At 40.1% G+C, this 21,626-nt stretch overlaps 1 protein-coding gene across 5 annotated transcripts in view; it reads left to right on the top strand.

Moving 5' to 3' along the window:
• SRP54 (signal recognition particle 54) overlaps nt 1-21,626 on the top strand; it is a 75,590-nt gene that overhangs the window by 10,870 nt on the left and 43,094 nt on the right. For 4 of the 5 annotated variants that reach the window (XM_053254738.1, XM_053254747.1, XM_053254730.1 and 1 more), the window contains exons 2-16: nt 3,039-3,148; nt 4,321-4,412; nt 7,392-7,476; nt 8,593-8,697; nt 11,001-11,067; nt 11,157-11,214; nt 11,829-11,979; nt 14,584-14,732; nt 15,537-15,637; nt 15,750-15,836; nt 15,976-16,049; nt 16,205-16,313; nt 18,193-18,363; nt 18,825-18,920; nt 20,975-21,441. In XM_053254738.1, the coding sequence (XP_053110713.1) occupies nt 3,071-3,148; nt 4,321-4,412; nt 7,392-7,476; nt 8,593-8,697; nt 11,001-11,067; nt 11,157-11,214; nt 11,829-11,979; nt 14,584-14,732; nt 15,537-15,637; nt 15,750-15,836; nt 15,976-16,049; nt 16,205-16,313; nt 18,193-18,363; nt 18,825-18,920; nt 20,975-21,066 (1,515 nt within the window). In that variant the 5' untranslated portion in view covers nt 3,039-3,070 and the 3' untranslated portion in view covers nt 21,067-21,441. Of the gene's footprint in view, nt 1-3,038; nt 3,149-4,320; nt 4,413-7,391; nt 7,477-8,592; nt 8,698-11,000; nt 11,068-11,156; nt 11,215-11,828; nt 11,980-14,583; nt 14,733-15,536; nt 15,638-15,749; nt 15,837-15,975; nt 16,050-16,204; nt 16,314-18,192; nt 18,364-18,824; nt 18,921-20,974; nt 21,442-21,626 lie in introns of those variants that run through there. The other variant, XM_053254767.1, reaches the window with a different exon arrangement.

Below are 21,626 nucleotides of genomic sequence, written 5' to 3'. Positions count from 1 at the left end.
GGCGTTGCACATCAAAGGGGAGGACAATGTTCAGGCGGACATGCTGAGCAGATCGTTTCAGCTGAACCAGCAGCACGAATGGGAATTGAGCGAGTGTTACCTTCGGCCGCTGTTCAAGAAGTGGGGTACGCCTCAAATAGATTTGTTTGCCACTGCTGCGAACAAAAAATGTCAGAGTTATTGCTCTCGTGCAGGACATGGCAAACACTCACTGGGAGATGCGTTCCAGCTTCTCTGGAGGGAGGGCCTATATTACCTGTTCCCCCCACAACCGCTGGTCCCCAGGGTATTAGCGCAAATTCTCAGAGACGAGACGCAGGGGGTTCTGGTGGCTCCATGGTGGCCCAGACAACCGTGGTTCGCTCTTCTGCTGAAGCTGTCGAAGGGCCGGTATCACCAATTTCCCGTTTACCCGGACTTGCTAAGTTGAGAAAGGGGGATGATCTTACACCCACAACTACACACGCTGAAGCTGACAGCGTGGCTGATAGGTTAATGAAAAGGATCCTACTTAATAGTAGGAGGCTTTCAACTCGGCGTAATTACAATAGTAAATGGAAGAGATTTCGCAGCTATGCGGGAAGGAAAGGATTCTTCCCTAAACGGGCGACTATCATGCAGGTGTTGCTGTATATGACGACCTTGAAAATGTCCGGCTTGGCAAACTCGTCACTTCGGGTGCACCTGGCGGCTATATCTGCCGGGCATGGTGGCTGGGATGGAAAGACTGTGTTTTCACACCCCAAGATTAAGAAATTCCTAAAAGGGGTTAATAACATGTACCCACCTGTTCGGCGTCCCGTTCAGCAATGGAACTTAACTTTAGTTTTGAATGCATTGACGGAAGCACCGTTTGAACCTTTGGGGGCTGCGCCCTTGGGCATGCTGACTTTAAAGACTGTATTCTTAATAGCAATGACGTCAGCACGTAGGGTGGGCGAATTGGCTGTGATACGGGCTGATCGGCCCTACACCCAAATTTACCCAGGGAAAGTAGTGATGCGCCTGGATCCTAGGTTCAGGCCCAAAATAGTGTCGGAGTTTCATATCAATGAGGATATCGTGCTTCCCGTGTTCTTCCAAAGCCCACAGACGCAGTTGGAAATCAAGATGCATACGCTAGATGTAAGGCGTTCCTTGCTGTATTATCTGCACGCCACTAGGTCCATAAGGAGAACGAACAAGTTGTTTGTACTTTACCGTGGCAAGCCTAAGGGCTTATCAGTGACGCGTCAGCGGCTCGCGCAGTGGATTGTACGTGCCGTGCGGCTGGCATATAATGCTCAGGGTGTGACACCCCCAAGTTCTATTAAAGCGCATTCGACGAGGGCTTATGCAGCATCAGCAGCAAATTTGGCAGGTGTGCCACTGCCGGAGATCTGTAGGGCAGCCACATGGGCCTCATGTCATCCTTTTGTGAAGCATTATGCTTTGGACATACGGCAAGCGAAAGATGCAGAGTTTGGTCGGAGTATCCTGAAGAGGGTGCTGCCTTGATGACCCGCCGCCAAAGCGGGAAGCTGGCTAATCACCCATTCTTTATGAATGCAACGGATCACGATCCAGATAAACAGGTTGCTTACCTGTAACAGATGATCTGGAGGTGATCCGTTGTATTCATAATACCCACCCAGTCTCCCCGCAACATCAAGGCGGTGAAATTGAAGTTTCAAGAAGGATCGTCAGTATGCACGACGGTGTCTGGCGGTCTGCAGAAACTGAGGAAGACACGCCCCAACCGCCTATTAAAGTATGGACACGATCACGTGCAGGGCGGTTGGAGGCGTCGCGAGGAGCTAGTCAGTCGGTCCGCGAGGTCCCTGCGCAGGCGCAGAACCCATTCTTTATGAATACAACGGATCACCTCCAGATCATCTGTTACAGGTAAGCAACCTGTTTTTTTTTGTGTTAACAGTTTTTCTCTTTAGGTTTCAATAAACATTCTTGAGCTTTCATTTATTTCATGCTGTATTTAGAATTGAATAAGTTTTGTTAACTGAATTATAACATAGACTGAGATTCAACTTCTGTGCAGTTAATGTTGGGTGCTCAAGAACGCTTTGGCTTGTGTTTTTGGAACAGCACCTACCATGTGTATAGCAAATGAACTTGAAATGGATGGGACATCTAGATACCAATTTTTAAAAATAGGTAGAATATACTTGGACAAATAACTGTTGCTATTTACATTTGGGATAAGAGCCATTGTAATTGAAATATATATTATTAATAATGAGTATTTCCTGTTTTATTATAACTAATTTATAGTATTTCTTATTAAATATTCTTATTGGTTTTTTAATAAATGATTATGGAGTTTAGAGATTCTATAAGATATTTAGGCAAAGAGAACTTTAGGAAACCCAGAAAGTGAAGAACTTAATTGCTCTTTAACGATTGTTAAGCAGCCTTTTAAATAAGAATTGTAATTTAAGTTTGCAGGGTTGCATTTATAAAACTTAACTCATGAAATAGGATGGCTGTAACCATTTATAAAATAGGTTAACTTCATTTGATTATGAAAAACTGAAAGAGATCTGAAGTAAAAACTTTCAGGGCATGTTTCATGTGGCATCTTCTAGCCTTGGATGTGCATGCTCCCCTCTCTCCTTCATGCATAAGGGGTGAAATTATTCTTCTTACGATCATGGTTTAGAATAAGGCAGGATCTGCTGATTCTACCAGGAGCTTTCAAGTAAACTGGGATCTGAAACGAATATGTATTCTGAGCCCGTGATGGGAATAGAATAATTTCTCCCCTAAGTGCAAAGTGGAAGAGGAGTGTGCATATCCAAGGCTAGGAGATGTTGTGCAGAACCAGGATTCAGTCTTAGCTCTTTGTGACTTCTAAACAGGGTCTGTCTCTTGTTTAGCCTTTTTCTTTTATCCTGGATTGTTAAAAGACAAACAATAACTTCATATGCTATTTTGAAAATAGTCTTCTATTCATAATATTGACAGATTAGCTCACGCATGAGAGAGACACTGTAATTACTTAATTTCTTGCTTACTTACATACTTGTAACTTTTCTTTACAGATCACATTTGAATTGCTTTTGAAGACGCCAAAATGGTTTTAGCAGATCTTGGGAGGAAAATAACCTCAGCATTGCGCTCGCTGAGCAATGCTACAATTATCAATGAAGAGGTATGTAACCTTTACATATATGAGTCAGTTATGATCACTAACTAGAAAGCAAAAGTAACATAAGGGTCTGTTCACGCTTGCATGTAATTTCCAATAGAATGTGGCCCATATTAAAGAAGTAAAATTGGACTTTGACAAATAGTTAACAACTAGCTGAACCCGCGCAGAGCATCTGCACACTAGTACCTTATTGTAGGCGCAGAGAGGTCTGATTGGGCCCAAGTGCGGCCTGACCTGCCATTTGGCAGGCAGGCCTGGAGAGGGAGGCTGTGCCCACCCTCTCCACTGTCTGCTTGGGCAGTCTCTTCATGAGGAGACTGTTTCTCACAAGGAGACTTTCATTTCTGTTCCTTCTACTGTACTGTGTAATTCTCTTGCCTTGCCCCTATTGCACCTCCACATCAAAAAGACAGAGTAGCTAACGATTAATGTAAGCCTGAGATACATTGGTGGATCCTGTCAAGGGAGATGCATCATTATGTGAAAACGTTTAGGCACTTAGAGAACAATTTAACTGATGTCAAGGTGTATAGTTTTTTAAGCACTTTAATAATGCAATTTACCAGATACTCATAGGTCATGCGTAATCATTTATACTTTTACTGGGTACTTATTGACATATTTATTTATGGGTATAAAATCTTACTTTAGGCAATAAGTAGGAAAACATTAATTGTACCCATTTTAGTTCATTCCTATTAAATGTAGGCCCCCCCCCATGTGTATTATACAGTGATCAAGTTCCAGTTGGTATTTGGCTTGCAGTTCATATGGTTGATACGGTCTAAACCATCTGCATACTATATTGTTGCCCTCTTTTCATATATTTCCTAGACCACTTTTCATAACTACATGATGGAACAAATTTAATTTATAAATTTAATTTTATACCTTGTTAGTATCATTGGGTTGTATCCTAACTTGTAACTCTGTGTTATCTGGTGTTCCTTCTGTGACTAGAAGGAGAAAAGCACTCATGCAAGGACTCATTCTGCTAATGAAAGGGCAACTTGCATGAGTGCAATTCTCCTTCAGTTCATGGAAAGACTTTTGGGCCATGGAGTGTCACAGCATGGAAACTTAGGATACAGCCCACTACTCTGAATACCCACTGGAGTGACAGATTCTGGAAGCTGATGTTTTCTGATGTGTCTTTATTTTCCCCTTATAAGGTTTTAAATGCTATGTTAAAAGAAGTATGCACGGCATTATTGGAAGCTGACGTCAACATTAAGTTAGTGAAGCAACTGAGAGAAAATGTCAAGTAAGTCAACCAAGCAAGATTGATTGATAGTTAGATTTTTATAACACCTTTCTTTAAAACAATCTCAAGGTGGTTTACAAAACATTTACAGTTATATAAAACATTAAAACAGTTGTACAATACAAATATTAAACTGGAATATAAAAATACAATGTCAAGTCGACTCTTTCAAGAAAAGGGGCCTGTAGCAGATTAAAGCCTTGGTCTCAGAGCAATCTCATGTGAGGGAAAGAAATGCTGAATTATCCCTGCCAAGCTGCCTGTCTAGGCTTCTCCTAAAACTATTGTATATTATCAGTAGGTTCAAAATGCTGCCATGAAGCACCCTATAAAACTTGCAGAGAACTGGACCAGAGGATTGGGTGCTGTAATTCCAAGGTCCCTCTGTAACTGGGTACTGGGTAAATACAAAATCTTTCCACGTGTAAGCTTACACAGGATGAGAAAAGCCGATAGCTGCTGAACGTATGAGGACATGTTTGCACCAGAGAAAATTCCCCCTTTGCCCACCGCTTCCCCTGAGTTAAAAAACCATCTTGGAGAGGCTTGTAAAAAGAAAATAACATAAAAAATAGTCTTATTCAATTACTACAGGCTGTTTCCGTCTGAGGCTTTCTCAGCTTTTAAATACAGTTAAGAATACTTAGTAAGTTATAAAATAGGTGGTCTTAATGCACACATAAATGTTTATAGAGTCTTTTGCAACACCTTAGGTAGGATGGGCATAGGCTAGTGTTACTTATTTCAGTTACATTACAGGTAAACAATAATAGAACAGTATCAGGAATATGCAAAAGCGCACACACCGAAGAAATATAAGTTTCTAACACAAAGCCTGACTAAACAACTTTCCCCTAAATTAATCTTCCCGAGGCCAAAGCCCAGGTTTCCTTTTCTTGAAACTGCCAAACTCCATATGATAATTCAAGCTTCCTGCCCTCCTATCTTTCAAGGATCTGCAAAGTCATTCTCCTGCAGCCAGCTTCCATGGCTGCATGTCCTCCTGTGTACCACCTAGCTTCTTTCTAACAAAGAATTCCCTTCTTCCTGGCAACAGCTCTCTAGGTCCCACCCACCTGGTATGCTGATTGACTGAACCCTGGAGTTCACCAGCCTGTCAGTCAAGGGTTCACTTCTGGTTAACTCTTTAGAGGGAGGGTAGTCTGATCACTACAGGGCCAAACCTTCCAGAAAATTGATTTATCATGATCAATGCCTCCTATCTTGGAATAAACACTCAGTCAATTCTGTAACAGTATTCGGGTATAGTTTAGACAGATAAGCATGGACTCTTTTCTCCTTTTCTACATAGCTTTTATTGTCTAACAAAATCCAATATAGACATTATGCTACAGAGGTTTGATTAAAAAATAGACTCTTCGGGGAAGAGAAAAACAAATTTACACTGAAAAAGGCTTGCATATAAAGAATAACTTGTCATTACAAAAAATTGCATTATAAGAAATACATAGATGAAAACAGATCTTGAAATTAAACAGTCAATAATAATCAATCAAGGCTTGAAAAACTCTCTCTCCCTCTTCTTCTCGGCCCCAGAAGGCTAGCTCTAGTATAAATTGAAAAGTTGCTCTTAAAGTATCCTGGCTTCTTGGAAACATTTCTAGTCTAGTTCTATTTTGCTTTTTTAAACATTTCAAAAGTCTTTAGACAGCACAGCCCTTAGGCTGGCTGTTAGAATAATGTGGTCCACTCATGATTCTAAGTTTCATTTCTGTGCGTGTCCCTCAGAGGACCTCACTTAATAATGGAAAGCTAGCACTCAACAGTCCCTTGTAATTCAGAACTATTATTTGCATGGTGTAGTGGTTAGAGTGCTGGACTAGGACCGGGAAGACGCAACTTCAAATCTCCATTCAGCCATGATACTTGCTGGGTGACTCTGGGCCAGTCACTTCTCTCTCAGCCTAACCTACTTCACAGGGTTGTAGTGAGGAGAATCTTAAGTCTGTAGCTGAGCTCCTTGGAGGAAGAGCGGGATATAAAATGTAAAATAAATAAATAAATAAAATTATTTAATTTATATTATTCAGTGTTCAAAATGTTATCTCCGAGTGGAGACAAATATTATTTTGCTTATTCACATTCTTTCTCCTGGTGAAAGTCAGGCTGGTCCATTATCAGTAGCCTTGGTACTTGCACAGAAAAACAGGTGCACAGTTCACACACAAAGGTGATACTTTCCAGCATCCAAGTAGTTATGAACAAAAAAATGGCTCCTTTCACATCAAGGCAGCAAGGCCAGATTAGTCCAGAATTGCATTTATCCATGACGACAAATCTAATTAAAAGTTTAAGAAACATACACAAGACCATAAGATACAGAGCAGCAGCAACAAAAACACTCATATAAAAGCCTGGGTAAAAAGCCAAAATTTCACTTACTTTTTGAAAACTGTGTTGGAGACTGAGGAGTGGATGCCCACTGGGAGAGCATTCCAAAGTCTGGGAATAATATACTCATGTAAGCTTATAGCTAAAGATGCAAGCAGACTGTTTAGATTTGTTTTATATGCTTGTATAACTGCCTTGAAAAGGCTACGTTTGACTACTTTGATTTTAGTAGAATGGCTTGGGTCTGTCCAGATTTATAGTGTCTGCCATCTCCCTGTGAAAAATACTGATCCAGTTCAGACATAAGGAGACACTGTGGTTTCCTGCTAGAAGAATGAGCCTTGGAGTGTCACAGGCTTGCATGCTTCTTTTCCCTTTTCTGTTATGCATGAGAAGGAGCGTGAAAGGTTCTGCCTTCACTTTAAGGGCAAATTGCAGTTTATTATATAACAACCTGAGAAACTGCAGATTGTTAACTGGAGTTAGAACAAACTGGGATATCAAATCTTTTGATCTTGGTTTGATATCCTATATTATTCTAGATATACTACTGGTATATACATCCCATTGAATTCAACATAAATAAGTACATATACATAGCAACTTGGTCTTGTATGTAAATTATAGATCTGCTATTGATCTTGAAGAAATGGCTTCTGGCCTCAACAAAAGGAAAATGATTCAGCATGCCGTCTTTAAAGAACTTGTTAAGGTAAAGTGTATTCAGTATTTGTAACTTGGTGTGGCGAATTGTGGGTGTGGAAATTTCCTTTCCTTACTCAGGTCATTCAATGAATAAACTGGCTGAACCGGTTTTAACCAGCTCTTAGCAGCCTTCTCAGTCAACTAGCTCAGAAAATGACTGTTATCAATGATGAGTCATTTCCACAGAGTGTTCAGAGAAGCTGCCTACAAACGATTAAAAATCCTTAACTTTCAAAACCCAGAAAGCTAAGAAAAAGATTCTGGTAAACCCAGAAATTCTGGTAGGTTACTGCTGCCACCAGATCTCTCCTACAGGCTAGGAATGTGCACAGACCGGTTCGGAGGCCATTCTAAAGGCCTCCAGACCGGTCCAGTCACTGGGTGGTTTTGGTTCGGGTGGGGAGTTTGGGGGCTTCCATTAATGGCGGGGGGGGCCTTTACTTACCCCTCCCGCGCTTTCCACACACTGCCGCCGTAATTATTGAAGAAATTGCTCCTCCGATGGCTGTCCCTATTTTAAAAAATGGCTGCCCCCTTGAAGCCCTGGCCCCCTGCTGCTGCCTTGAAGCGCCCTCCCACCCCCTTAAATCTCGCCCCGGGCCCTTAAATCATGCCCCGATAACATTAAGAGGCGGGCGGCGGGGAGATGTCCTCCCGCCCCCTTCCCTGCTAGGCTGCAAAAGACTTTAATTTCCACATGGCACCAGCATACCCCTGAGTGGGGCCAGGCCACCCACAGTCTCTAATATGGCATTTTAAGAGCTGTGAGAGTAGCCTTGTTCACTTATCATTGATGGAAACTTGTGCTGGTAAATAGGTGTCATAAGAGGGATTGGAGGTTTTAAGAGATAATTGGGACGAAGCTGGACTACTTAGGCTCTCACAGGAGCCACTGTAGCAGACAATAGCATTGGGCTGTCCATTGCCTTGTATTTTAATTTTTTGTTTCTAAAATAGAAAACAAATGTGTTGCAGGTTCTGTGTTTTTCCCATATCATTTTTGTAAGCTGCAGACTTTGCAAATCTTGCATACATGTTACTCATCCTCTGGGACTCCAGAAATCACTCTGTTGTTCTGAAGCTCGACTCTCTCTGGCATGCATTTATACTTTTTGCTTTACAGCTTGTAGATCCTGGAGTCAAAGCTTGGACACCAACAAAAGGAAAACAGAATATCATCATGTTTGTAGGACTTCAGGGAAGTGGCAAAACAACATCATGCTCAAAGGTAACTTATGGTCTTAGCAATGTTTAATGTTGGCTGTCTTCTTTCGAATAGACACTTATGCTACAAATGGAACTGCTTTTTGGATGTGCTTACATTAACAGATTAAGTGTGTGTGTGTGTGTGTGTATGTGTATGTGTATATATTTCATGAAAGATGAAATCTTTATTAGATAAATAATTTTTACACAGACGTTCGTGGAATTTGGATCTTATCCTAAAGTTTAAAAAAGATATATAGTGGAATTGCATAACACTTGCATAACTACTGTCATTTCAGTAGAGATTGTGCAATAGATGTATCTGGTGACTTCTTGTTGTTGCTGCGAGTCCTTCCCAAGGACCATGGATGGATGAATTTTATTATCAATATTGTTGCTGTTACTATTATACATATCATCGCAGAATATAGGCTGTTCCCAGTAATGCTGCTTTTTGTAATTGGCTGATGGTGATTTCTGTGGCCCCTATGGTGTTGAGGTGCTCTTCAAGGTGTTTTGGAATTGCACCTAGGGTGCCAGTTACCACTGGAATTATTTTGGTCTTCTTCTGCCATAGCCTTTCAATTTCAATTTGGAGATCTTTGTATTTTGTGATTTTTTATATTTCTTTTTCTTCTATTCTGCTGTCACCTGATATTGCTATGTTGATTATTTTAACTTGTTTTTATTTCTTCTTGACTAGTTATATCTGCTGTATTGTGTGGCAGATGTTTGTCTGTTTGTAGTCGGAAGTCCCATAATATTTTTGCATTTTCATTTTCTACTACTTTTTCAATTTTATGGTCCCACCAATCTTTGGCTACAGGTAGCTTGTATTTTTTGCAGATGTTCCAGTGTATCATCCCAGCTACCTTGTCATGCCTTTGTTTGTAGTCAGTCTGTGCGATCTTTTTACAACAGCTGATTAGGTGGTCCACGGTTTCATCTGCTTCTTTACAAAGGTGGCACTTGCTGTTTGTGGTTGATTTTTCTACTTTTGCTCTTATTGCATTTGTTCTTAGTGCTTGTTCTTGTGCAGCCAGTATTAAACCCTCAGTTTCTTTCTCCAAGTTGCCATTCTTAAGCCATTGCCAGGTCTTGGTGATGTTTGATTTTCCACTTATATTGTGCAAATATTGACCATGTAGTGGCTTATTTTTCCATTTTTCTGCTCGGTTCTTGACTTGTTCGTTCTTGTAGGCCTGCTTTCTTTCATAGGTGTTGAATAGTTTCTCGTTCTTGACCATTGTAAGTGCATCTTCTTCACTGTGCTTTATATATTCTTCAAGGCCTCTTTTCTCCTCCTCTACTGTTCAGTGGACTTGCAGCATTCCTCTTCCATCTGAGCTGCAAGGGAGGTATAGCCTCTCAACATCACTGTGGGGGTGATGAGCATGGTTGACAAGCATGATTGATGGTCATTATTTTCCTGGTCTTACGATCTAGCTTCTCTAGCTCTGCCTGGCTCCAGTCTATTATTCCTGCACTGTATCTGATAATAGGTATAGCCCAGGCATTTATGGCTTGTATGGTGTTCCCGCCATTGAGTTTGGACTTGATGATTTTTCTAACTCTCCTGATGTATTCACTTCCAATTTTTCTTTTAACTTCAGTGTGTGTGATGTTATCAGCCTGGAGAATGCCCAAGTATTTGTAAGGTTCTTTCTCTTCCAGGTTCTTGATGTTGCTTCCATTGGGCAGTTCTATTCCTTCTGTTTTTGTTATTTTTCCTCTGTTCATTATTAATGCAGCACACTTGTCTAGTCCCAACTCCATTGCTACTATATTTTGACTGTATTTTGCAAGGTTTTGTGAATGCATTATTATTTGGGTGGTAGCATGCTAATAGAAACCTAGTGAAGAAATTCATTCTTCTTGCTAGAGTCTACATCTTATACAAAATAATATTTTGCCTAAAATGATGTGATCAGCTGGTATTTCCGGTCTACATTTACATTTGACTTATAGCCCAGACTATCAATTCATGTGGTGGCGTCTCATCATATGCATGGTAGTAAAATCTTGATGTAAATGCCATAGATGACAGAATTGCTGAATGACCATCTTCTGCAGTTCAGGGTTTTAGAGCTAATATTCTTGGTGCTTTAATGCAGGAGTTCCCAACCTGTGGTACTCCAGATGTTGCTGAACTGCAACTTGCATCACCCCCCAGCTACAATAAATTGTAACTCTAATGATAGATTCAAGGTATATATTTAAGTCTTCATTTTGGCTACTGCAAATTCATGAAAACGTGATCTGATAATGTTAGGGCTGTTAATGTGAAACTGGATTGTAATTGCAGTTTTGGCTTTTTATTAACAGTTGGCATACTATTACCAGAGGAAAGGCTGGAAGACATGTTTGATATGTGCAGATACTTACCGAGCAGGTGAAATAAGCACCTTTATTTTTAGCTATTCTGTTTTTGCAAGGTGTGCATGTTCTACATGGCTAATCAACAATATTTGCAATATACAGGTGCTTTTGACCAGTTAAAACAGAATGCAACAAAAGCAAGGATTCCATTTTATGGGAGGTATGTATTCTTTCCAACTTCTGTTAGAAAAAGTTATATTTAGAAAGTAATTAAGTTAAATTAATACATCTTAATAAAGTATAGTTGAATTATTACATTGATCATCTTGACTTTGAAAATTTACAGAGAAGCCAAGTAACTTTGGAAGCAGTGGCCTATACCCAGACTAGTCTTGCACTAGCACAAGGTCATTGTGCAAAGGAAGGAATGTTTGTTCTAGACTAGTTCTTGCACTAGTGGAAGATAGTAGGCACATGTATGTGTCCCAGAGAAGGTGGTCTACTAGTGGCATGCATATCATGAAGCACTCTAATGTGGTACCTCCATAAACTTCATAAGTGCACACAACTTCTCTCATTGAACTAGCACAATACTACATTGAACTAGCGTGATACTTACCTAGATGTCCATCAACATGTCAAAGATGAAAGAAAACCTGTTGAGGTTCCATTAGAGTTCTGCGTAACAATTCCATCCTGCTGTGTGTGCTTAATTTTCCTGCTTTTTTTCTCTGTAGTGATAGGGTAGTTCCTGCCAGAGATATGTTTTACCAGTTGCTGCTGGGGAATTTTGTATTGCATGTAACTTAAATATGTGTCTACCCTTTGGAACAGTTACACAGAGATGGATCCTGTGATTATTGCATCTGAAGGTGTTGAAAAATTTAAGAATGAAAACTTTGAAATAATAATTGTCGATACAAGTGGTCGTCACAAGCAGGAAGACTCCTTATTTGAAGAAATGTTGCAAGTTGCCAATGCCATAGTAAGTAACTGTTAGAAGTATTCACTTTATTGTCTTTTTGTGTGGTTAATAAAATAACAAATTAGTTAAACATGGGGGAGTGTTTTATAGGCAGTTGTTAAATGCTGTGTGATAGCTAAACATAAACTATTTCAAGTTGTTCATGTTCTTCTAACTTGCGAAAACACTCGTGCTAAAACCTAATTAAACTAGCCATGATAATATTGTGACCATTGCCATTTTCAAAAGGATATAAATATTTTGGCATAGTCTGGTCATAAAAAGACGATTTAAGTAGATGTATTCAGTGTGATCATAATCATTCTTATTTGGCTGTAAAGCCCTCTGGGTTCAGTGAGACTTGCTCTCAAGTAAGCACATAAGATTGCAGCTTTAGTCCCTGTGCTTGATACAGGTCAAATAACTATGAACAAATATGAACATAGGAAACTGCCATATACTGAGTCAGACCATCGGTCCATCTAGCTCAGTATTTATTATTATGTATTTATTTACTACATTTTTATACTGCTTTTCTCCTTGACAAAGCGGTTTACAATATTAAAGGAAGCAAATTACAGAAGATAAATAAAACGTTGTCTCCGGCTGTTGGTCTTTTTCTGAGGACAAGAGCTCTCTGGCCTGGGTGCATCCTTTCTTGCTTTCTTCTCAGGGCACACTGGTCTTTCTGTACTCCTGGGAAAGTGGTGGGGAGGGGCTGCTGTATTGTCTACACAGACTGGCAGTGGCTTCTCCAAGGTTGCAGGCAGGAATCTCTCTCAGCCCTGTATTGGAGATGCTGCCAGGGAGGAACTTGGGACCTAGATGCTCTTCCCAGAGTGGCTCCATCCCCTAAGGGGAGTATCTTACAGTGCTCACATGTGTAGTCTTCCATTAATATGCAACCAGGGCAAACCCTGCTTAGCTAAGGGGACAAGTCATGCTTGCTGCCACAAGACCAGCTCTCTTCTGCTTCCTTGTTTGGGTCGGGGACTATCTTGAAGAAATAATAAAACTGACTGCCTTGGTTTCCCCACTCATTATTGGCTAACTCTAATACAGTACTCAGTTTGCTGATATTAGGCTAAATTTATGCAGACTTCAACCTATAGGGGTAGTGTCTATTGAAAATGTTGATTTTTAAAGGCAAATGACCAACCGTGTTAGTCATGTTGAATGTGCTATGAATATTACCCTTGGCCTAAATATTAAAAACGAATTAGTTCAAGTACAGAGCAGTGATGTGTGATGGAAAACGTTCCACTGTTACAAGTGAACCCAGTTCTCTTGGAGGGTTCTATTCTCTGCTACTGTTAGAAGTATTCTGCGGATAACAGAACCGGGCATTAAGGCAATGGGAATGGTGTGCGGGGGAGATTAGGTTCCTGGTAGCCAGAAAAATGAGCAAAAATCTGCGCAAAAAAAAAGAGAGGAGAAAAAGTACCCTACCATGCTTCGGGTCTCCAGCTGTCTAGGATGCACCCCCATCCCAAGTCCCCTATTTTTCCATGAAAAAACATGGGGGGAAATGTGTGTTTAAAAACTTTAAACACACATTTTGAAAATTGTTCCTTTTCAGAAAATGGTGGCCAGAAATCACCTCAGAGGTCATTTCTGGCCAACCCAGCATTGCAGGTATGTGAAATTAACCCTTTAACACACACACACACACACACCCCCGATGGATACCAAAGTATGGTGTCAATTACCCAACTGCAGATATGCAGAACTGCAGATGTCAGGTCCGTGAATAGCAAGGTTTCCCTGTATATTTTTTTTCTCCAGAAATTTTCCTATTTCTAAAAATACTAATTAATTTTATGAAACAATGCAACATAATAGATATCAATAAACACTGGGTAGTTTCAAATTTGTAACTAATTATTTCATGTAATTATCCATTAGAATTTAGTGTCTTCCTCTTTCTGTCTAACACACACCCTGCCATGGACTTGTAAACGAGCAGTAAAATAAAACCAAAATACACATAATAATCCAAGTCAAAAACTAAGTCAACTGATTGCTGGCGCTGTGTGTCAAATAAAAACAAAGCCAACTTCTAATTCCATCTCTGAGTGCAAGTGAAGCAAAACTGAAACTGTGCTTGCTTTTGGTTTCACTTACAGCAAACGCACAGAGCAGCGTCTCATTTCTTTTGTTGAGCAAAGGTTGGAAGTATTTGTATAAAGCACTAATGTGTGTTGACTAACTTTTTACTAATATTAAAGTAAAAATAATTCTTGCATAAAGCTTTAAATGTGTTTCAATATAAAGTGTAAACAGTAAATATGCTTTGATTCCACTGGTGTAGTTAGGACCAAGTAAGTCAAGTGCCAAATTGGCTCATGCTCGGTTTAGTGAATTGGAAATTTTCCCAGAAAAAAGTAGTGGAAAATCACAATTCACAATTGCCCAGAAAACCCACAGCACTGGTCTGGAATAATGTTAGTTGATTATACATAACAAATACCCTTCTGGAATAAATTATTGTCACCTCTCGAATTACCTGGGAAAATAAATTTGGTAAACCATGATTGCTCAGCTTATTGATTCTTTTGATGTAAAAGTATTTGTAAAGAAAGAAGAAATATTTCCCCCTTCTCTTGCTTATGTAAATGCTTCTAGCAACCAGATAATATTGTTTACGTGATGGATGCCTCTATTGGTCAAGCCTGTGAAGCTCAAGCAAAGGCTTTCAAAGATAAAGTTGATGTCGCTTCTGTGATTGTGACAAAACTTGATGGCCATGCGAAGGGAGGTGGGGCACTCAGTGCGTAAGTATCTTCTCACTCAATCATGAACTCAGTAGCTCTAGAACCGTTGCTTGAAATAGCTTTAACTTTGAGGCACTTCTTTACTTTGCCTTTCAGGAGAAAAGGATTTAGTGTAATTTGCCTCATGCTTTCCTGTTGACAAATGCTTCAGTTCTTATTACACTTTTGGGTTTGTGTGGCTCTTCTTTCTAAACTGCCAGCATCTAGTAAGGTCCCAGTTAGAATGAGTAGCAAAATTCAGAGGGCAGGATCTAGACTAGTGTTGCACTTGCATAATGTGAGAAAATAATACCTCTTAAGGGGTTAATAGTATTGTGGAGTATTGTAAAACTGCTAGTGGAAAATCTTTTCCAGGACACATACAGTTATTGTGCAACAATTAGCTAGTGCCCCATGTTCCACTAGACATTGTGCAACATCTTTCACTAGCGCATGAACTACTCTAGAATAGAAGTTACTTTTCTCAACCAACTTCATTAAGCCACACTTTTATCCCAATGAATCAGCATTAAGCTAGCACAACTGAGGTCTATATCCTGCACACAGTAGTTCATTTGCACTGTGCCATTAAGTTCTGAAGTAAAAGAGGCCATTACTTCAACCAATCTGTATACAAAAGAGGAGCCTAAGCAGGTTTGTAATGCATCGGTTATGATCTAGCTCCTAGCATATCAGTGTATTCTACCTTTTTGGAATTTTATGTCCAAAGTTCCTCTTGCACATTAGATCTTCTACTCGGTCTCTAAATCACCTCATATGTTCTGAGCCTAAGTTATTTATAGTGTATCTTGTGCTTCATTGTAGAGTTGCTGCTACTAAAAGTCCAATCATTTTTATTGGTACTGGAGAGCACATAGATGACTTTGAGCCCTTTAAAACGCAGCCATTCATCAGCAAACTTCTGGGTATGTGTTGACTGTACACATCTCTTCCCCCACCCCCAAATTGTTGTTCAAATCTTGTGTTCTGTAACCAAGGTGGTGTGTTAGTTATTGAAAGTGACTTTTTGTTTTCCAGGCATGGGAGATATTGAAGGATTGATAGATAAAGTAAATGAATTGAAATTAGATGACAATGAGGCACTCATAGAGAAACTAAAACATGGTAAGCTATGCCAGAAATCTTGCTAATATGTGGTTTAGGAACTTAACAGTCTTTCTGAAATGAATTTTGGATGATGAGCAACCTAACTTTAAAGTTGAACCATTATTAACACAATACACCCATTTATTTTTCACTTCAGGTCAGTTTACCTTGAGAGACATGTATGAACAGTTCCAAAACATCATGAAAATGGGACCATTCAGTCAAATCTTGGTAATTATAGCTGATGCTTTAATCCTTTGTAATTTAAGTAGGATGAAACAGTCTTTTTAAAAAAATATAATAAAGTTTGGTCTATATTCACATGCTGGATAAGCATGTTACAATGCACTTGGAAGTAGCATCTAACATTGTTGTTATGGTTGTAGGGTATGATCCCTGGTTTTGGGACAGATTTTATGAGTAAAGGCAATGAACAGGAATCGATGGCAAGGCTAAAGAAATTGATGACCATAATGGACAGTATGAATGATCAAGGTAAAATTTCCCACAGTTTAAAAACTGAAAAATTACAAAGGTGCTGTATTGATTATACTGTGAGAAGAATTAAAAACCTTAAAATAATAAGTTTCCATGCTTTGTCAAACTAAAATATTAAGAACTAACTTATGTGTTTAATAATGCTAAGGATTATTATTATTAATTGTAGGGATGAGCAGCACCTTTTGTCGGCGAAACATTAGACTCTAAAAGGGTGATTTTGAGCTTGAAACAGAACACCCTTTACGATCTCCTTGCTGCTTGATTGGCTTGTTATCCTACAGATCAAGTGTTGTAATGGGCAACTATGCCCCCATTGGCTGGGAGGAGGGAGGGTGGAACACATGAGGATGGAATTTCAAAATGTATTCAAAGGGACTGGGAGGCAGAGAGAGCCCTTACAGTGTGCCTCTCTTGAAGAAGAAGATATATAAGGAAAGGAGGAAGGTTTTCTTTTCTCAGCACTGAGTATAATATGCTGTGCTATTGCTGCTGCTCTGTGTGTGTGTGTGTGTGTGTGTGTGTGTGTGTGTGTGTGTGTGTTCTTGGTGACTGTTGTGGTGAGTTCCATGTCTGGCCTTGAGACTAACTTGTGATTCTCTCGCTGCTCTGCAATCTGCATTTCAAGGTGTACTCAGTCAAAATGTGGCTGAAGTTGCTCTAGTTGAGCATATGGCTATGCTTGCTGCTAAGGGTGCTCTGACAGCTGTTGCAATGCTAAGAAGTAAGGAGTCATAATTGTGTGTGACAGAGCAACTTGTGCCAATGATGTTACTACAGCACAAGCACTGTGACTGGCAGTGGATTCTGGGTCACTGATTCATTTTGGGCCATTTTGGGACTGTGTTTGAAATGTGTGGTGTTCTGTGTTGGGAGGGACAGATCTCCTTTAAAGTTTGCTTCTTACAGTTTTTCAAGGCAGGGTTGCAAAATGCATTTCACTCTGTGAGTACAGCTTGTTCCGGCCATTGGGAACAATGGGGGAACTTGAAACACCCCCATTGGGTAGCTCCTAGGGACATCAAAGTGGGTTAGGTGGTAGGAAATGATGGGTGCTACCTACCACCCAACCCTCTAACGGGGATCCCCAGATGCTTTTGACTACAAATCCCATAATGCACAAGCCAAAGCCATTGTAGCTAGGGATTCTGAGAATTGTAGTCAACAGCATCTGGGAATCTCTATTAGAGGGAACACTGCACCCAGCCCATAAAAGAAATGGGCAAGTGGGCAATTTTAAATAGATTTTTAACATTTACGCAAAACCTCTGTTTCCTTTGGGGAACAGTTTGTTTGGTTGAAACAGTCGGCTTGACCGCTGTTTTGACAAAATGTTCCGGCTGTTCTGAGATTCATTTCATGCTTGAAACAGAATGCAAAATCCTTTTTGTATACATCCCTAATTATTTGTATAGTGCTTTTTGAGTGTACAAAGCACTCCACATGTATTCCTTGATGCAATTCTTATAGCAACCCTGTGAAGTAAGTAATATTATCCCCATATTGCAAACTGATGGTGAGAGGAATTGGCTTGCCTAAGGCCATCTAATGAGTTGATGGCAGAGGTGAGATTCAAAGTGAGGAAAGCCCTGATTTGAACCTGAGTTGCTTAGCTACTACTTCACACCATCTCTCTGTTTACTTAAGGAAACTCTGCTTGGCCTTTTTTTAAAAAAGTGATATTTTTGTAGTTACTGCTATACCGATGTACCTTTAATTAAAAAGTATAGTATCAATATTGCCTATAAAATTGACACACTGATTCTGTAGAAAAATCTGAGCCATTAAAAATTCGCTAATGAACTTGTCAGCATTTTTAACAGGTTACAGTACAGAATGATTTGCTCCCCCCACCCCCTTGCTTATCTGATTATAGAACTCGATAGTACAGATGGGGCCAAAGTTTTCAGTAAACAGCCAGGAAGAATCCAAAGAGTAGCAAGAGGTTCTGGTGTTTCAACTAGAGATGTTCAAGAACTCCTGACACAGTACACAAAATTTGCACAGATGGTGAAAAAGATGGGAGGTATCAAAGGACTTTTCAAAGGTGGGTGTAATGTATATATTACAAATGCATGAATTGGGTGGTTTCTAAATATGAATCAGTTGCTTAATTCCATAAACTTTTCTTCTGGGCTAATTTAAAAATCGCCATTGCAACAGAACTGCTTGCACTGTAATATTTTTGTGCTTTTGCAGTTTTGTCACAATACAGAACTTGTAGATATTCAAATAGCCCTCGTGGCTTTAAACAACTATTATACCATTTTTGGAAAGTGCCAGATAACCAAACTAGATCTCTATGGCAAGCAAATGTAATCTCCAACAACTATCGTGAAAGGATTAATTTATCTTGTGTGCTTCATTAAATATGGTCTTGGCAGCACACAAATGCAGCACACAGTCTGGGAACACTAAGAATTTAAAATGGCCTATCATGTTATTGATTATTTTCCATTATCTCCCCTCCCTACCCCATGGATCTTTTTGTGTGTGTCCCTTTTTAAGGAGGTGATATGTCAAAGAATGTAAACCCATCCCAGATGGCAAAACTGAACCAACAGATGGCAAAGATGATGGATCCCAGAGTTCTTCATCACATGGGTAATGATTCTCACCAGCCCCCCCTGCTTACTTTGGAAGGCTAACAAGGAATTATGTTCATGTCTTTAAGGAGCATTTTGTAATTGCTCCTTAAACATGTTGAGATGCTGAAATCTCAATTGCCTAGAAAGTAATAGGCTTTTAAGAATTTTTTTAAGTACTTGGAGATGGTTTTCAGTACTCTGGAAAATGGACTTAGTTCAACCCTGCTGTAGGCAGTTTTGCTGAGACAGAATTGTAGTGTTAGCATGGACTATATTCTGTAAATGCCCTGGGATCAATAGATCCTGGCTGACGTAGAGATTAATGTTCTATGTACCAAAAAGACATTGTGAGTGCAATGGGGAAGGGGGTGACTTTGTTCAGTCTCTTTCCCTCTGCAGCCCACTGCGTCTCCTGAAATTATATTCCTGAGGGTGCAGGGACCCTCAGTGACACATTTTCAGGAGGCTGCAGAGAGAAGGGGAAACTTGGCAAAAATCATCCCTCTCCTGTTGTGCATGTGGAACATTTTTCAGCCTGTGCAGTGTTAGTCTGGATGTCGACCACTAACTTTTGCCACAATACTTAGATAGTTGTGATCTTTTCATCGGATGCATATGGTCAACTTCAAATCTGAAATGACATGATTCTTAAGAGGAACTAAAATTTGGTCAATGCAGTTGATGATAGTTTCTTGAATAATGAAAATCTCTATGAGTAGCATATTGGTGTCTGATCCCAAAACTTAGGGAACAGTGAAAAAATATGGTGAATCTGAGTTACTGAGTGCTTCTCTCAAAACCAGCCTGATCCAGAATGGACTAGGGATGTACATGGAACCAGAGGCCCTTTATGGGCCTCTGAACCGATTCGAAAGACCAGCAGTTCGGCCAGTTCGAGGGTAGGGGAGATAATTTTAAGGACTGGGCAGGTGCTCTTGCCCCCCCATGCCCCGCTGTCCCCCCCCCCCCGGCACTGTTCTAAAAAATGGTCCCGCTGGGGCGGCAGCATTATCTCCTTGCCGCCCCGGTATGTCACAGACTGGAAGTGGCTGCTGTGTGTGTGCATGTCATGACGTGTGCACACACAGTGGACACTTCCGGCCAGTTCCGGACTGCAGTTTACCAGGGAGGTATGCTGCCTCCCCAGCGGGGACTGCCTTTGAGAACAGCGCCAGCGGGGAAGACGCGACATGGTGTGTGTGTGTAAGAGCAGTCATTAAAGTTATCCCCCGCCCACCTTTGAACTGACAGTCGCCGGTTCCGTACACATACCTAGAATGGGCTTGGCAGCTGCTGCCTTACATAAATTAATCCAAGATCTCATGGGACTATACTGAATCTTCTCTGAGATCTTGTGTCAAGAATACTGCAATCTATTTTGTTCTTACATTGTCTTAACAGCCTCTTTATAGTGCCTGTCACTCTCCCCTATTCTTTTGTGTTTTGCCACTTGAGCTTATATTATTGATTGATTGATTGATTCGATTTCTATACCACCCTTCCAAAAATGGCTCAGGGCGGCTTATACAGAGAAACAACAAATAAATAAGATGGATCCCCGTCCCCAAAGGGCTCACAATCTAAAAAGAAACACAAGATAGACACTAGCAACAGTCACTGGAAGTACTGTGCTGCGGGTGGATAGGGCCAGTTACTCTCCCCCTGCTAAATAAAGAGAATCACCACGTTAAAAGGTGCCACTTTGCCAAGTTAGCAGGGGTTAACTTGGGTTGGAATTCAGAGAGCTGGTTTAGGTATGCCCAAGGGCTTGGATATACCCAGTAGAATGTTGTCTTTTAAAAATTATTATTTAAACTTTGAGCAACAAACCATTATTCCATATCACAATTGCTTTGGACAGTCCTCTCAGTTTCAAAATTGATTTGAAGTGTGGCATGGAGTGTGCTGTTAGATAAACACAAACCAAAATGACTTGGGATGCTGGTTCTAGGATCACAACTGCCATTGACTGCCCATATGAAAGTGCACTAAAGTATGGAGCTTCTTCAGAAATGGTAGTGTGGTCACTAATTTGGAGAGTCCATATTTTATCTTACTCTTCTGTTCTAGGTGGTATGGCAGGACTGCAGTCAATGATGCGACAATTTCAACAGGGTGCTGCTGGAAACATGAAAGGCATGATGGGATTCAACAACATGTGAAATAAGCCTTAATAAACTGACTTGATTAACCATATTTGCTGGAATATCACAGAGAGAATGAGATCTCCTTTTTACAATGGAGGAGAATGTTAATGCAGCAAGTGACGCTTTTGAAACTTCAATTTGGAGAGTTTCTAGATTTATTTCTAGAAAGTGGTTATATTTTTGCTTACATTAGTTATTTTCTGTTTTAATTTTGATGTTACATGGAGAGTTAAGTTAAAAAATTAAATCATGTACAAATTTAATATTTAGAGGAACTTTTTAATTGCATCAAATGGCAGCCGTTATATTTGTAAACAATTCAGATCTTTGGTTAATGCCAATATGTCACAAATATACTGTAAAATAAACTTAAGTGGTTGTACGTTTTAAGTTTATTTTTATTTCATTCACTTGGACTTTAAGAATAAGCTTCTGACAGAGAAATGAGCAGTTGCCCATTGTCAACCTGTCTCCAGAATGTATTGAAGTGTGTTTAGTTGGCTTTTTCTTTCTTTCCTTCCTTCCTTCCTTGGTGCAAGTGTGCTTACTTTGGGTAAAGAGTCAAGAGTCAGTCC

The sequence above is a fragment of the Hemicordylus capensis genome, chromosome 1, assembly GCF_027244095.1.
Source record: "Hemicordylus capensis ecotype Gifberg chromosome 1, rHemCap1.1.pri, whole genome shotgun sequence".
NCBI classification, from domain to species: Eukaryota; Metazoa; Chordata; class Lepidosauria; order Squamata; family Cordylidae; genus Hemicordylus; species Hemicordylus capensis.
This window is presented reverse-complemented; position numbering and strand designations above follow the sequence as displayed.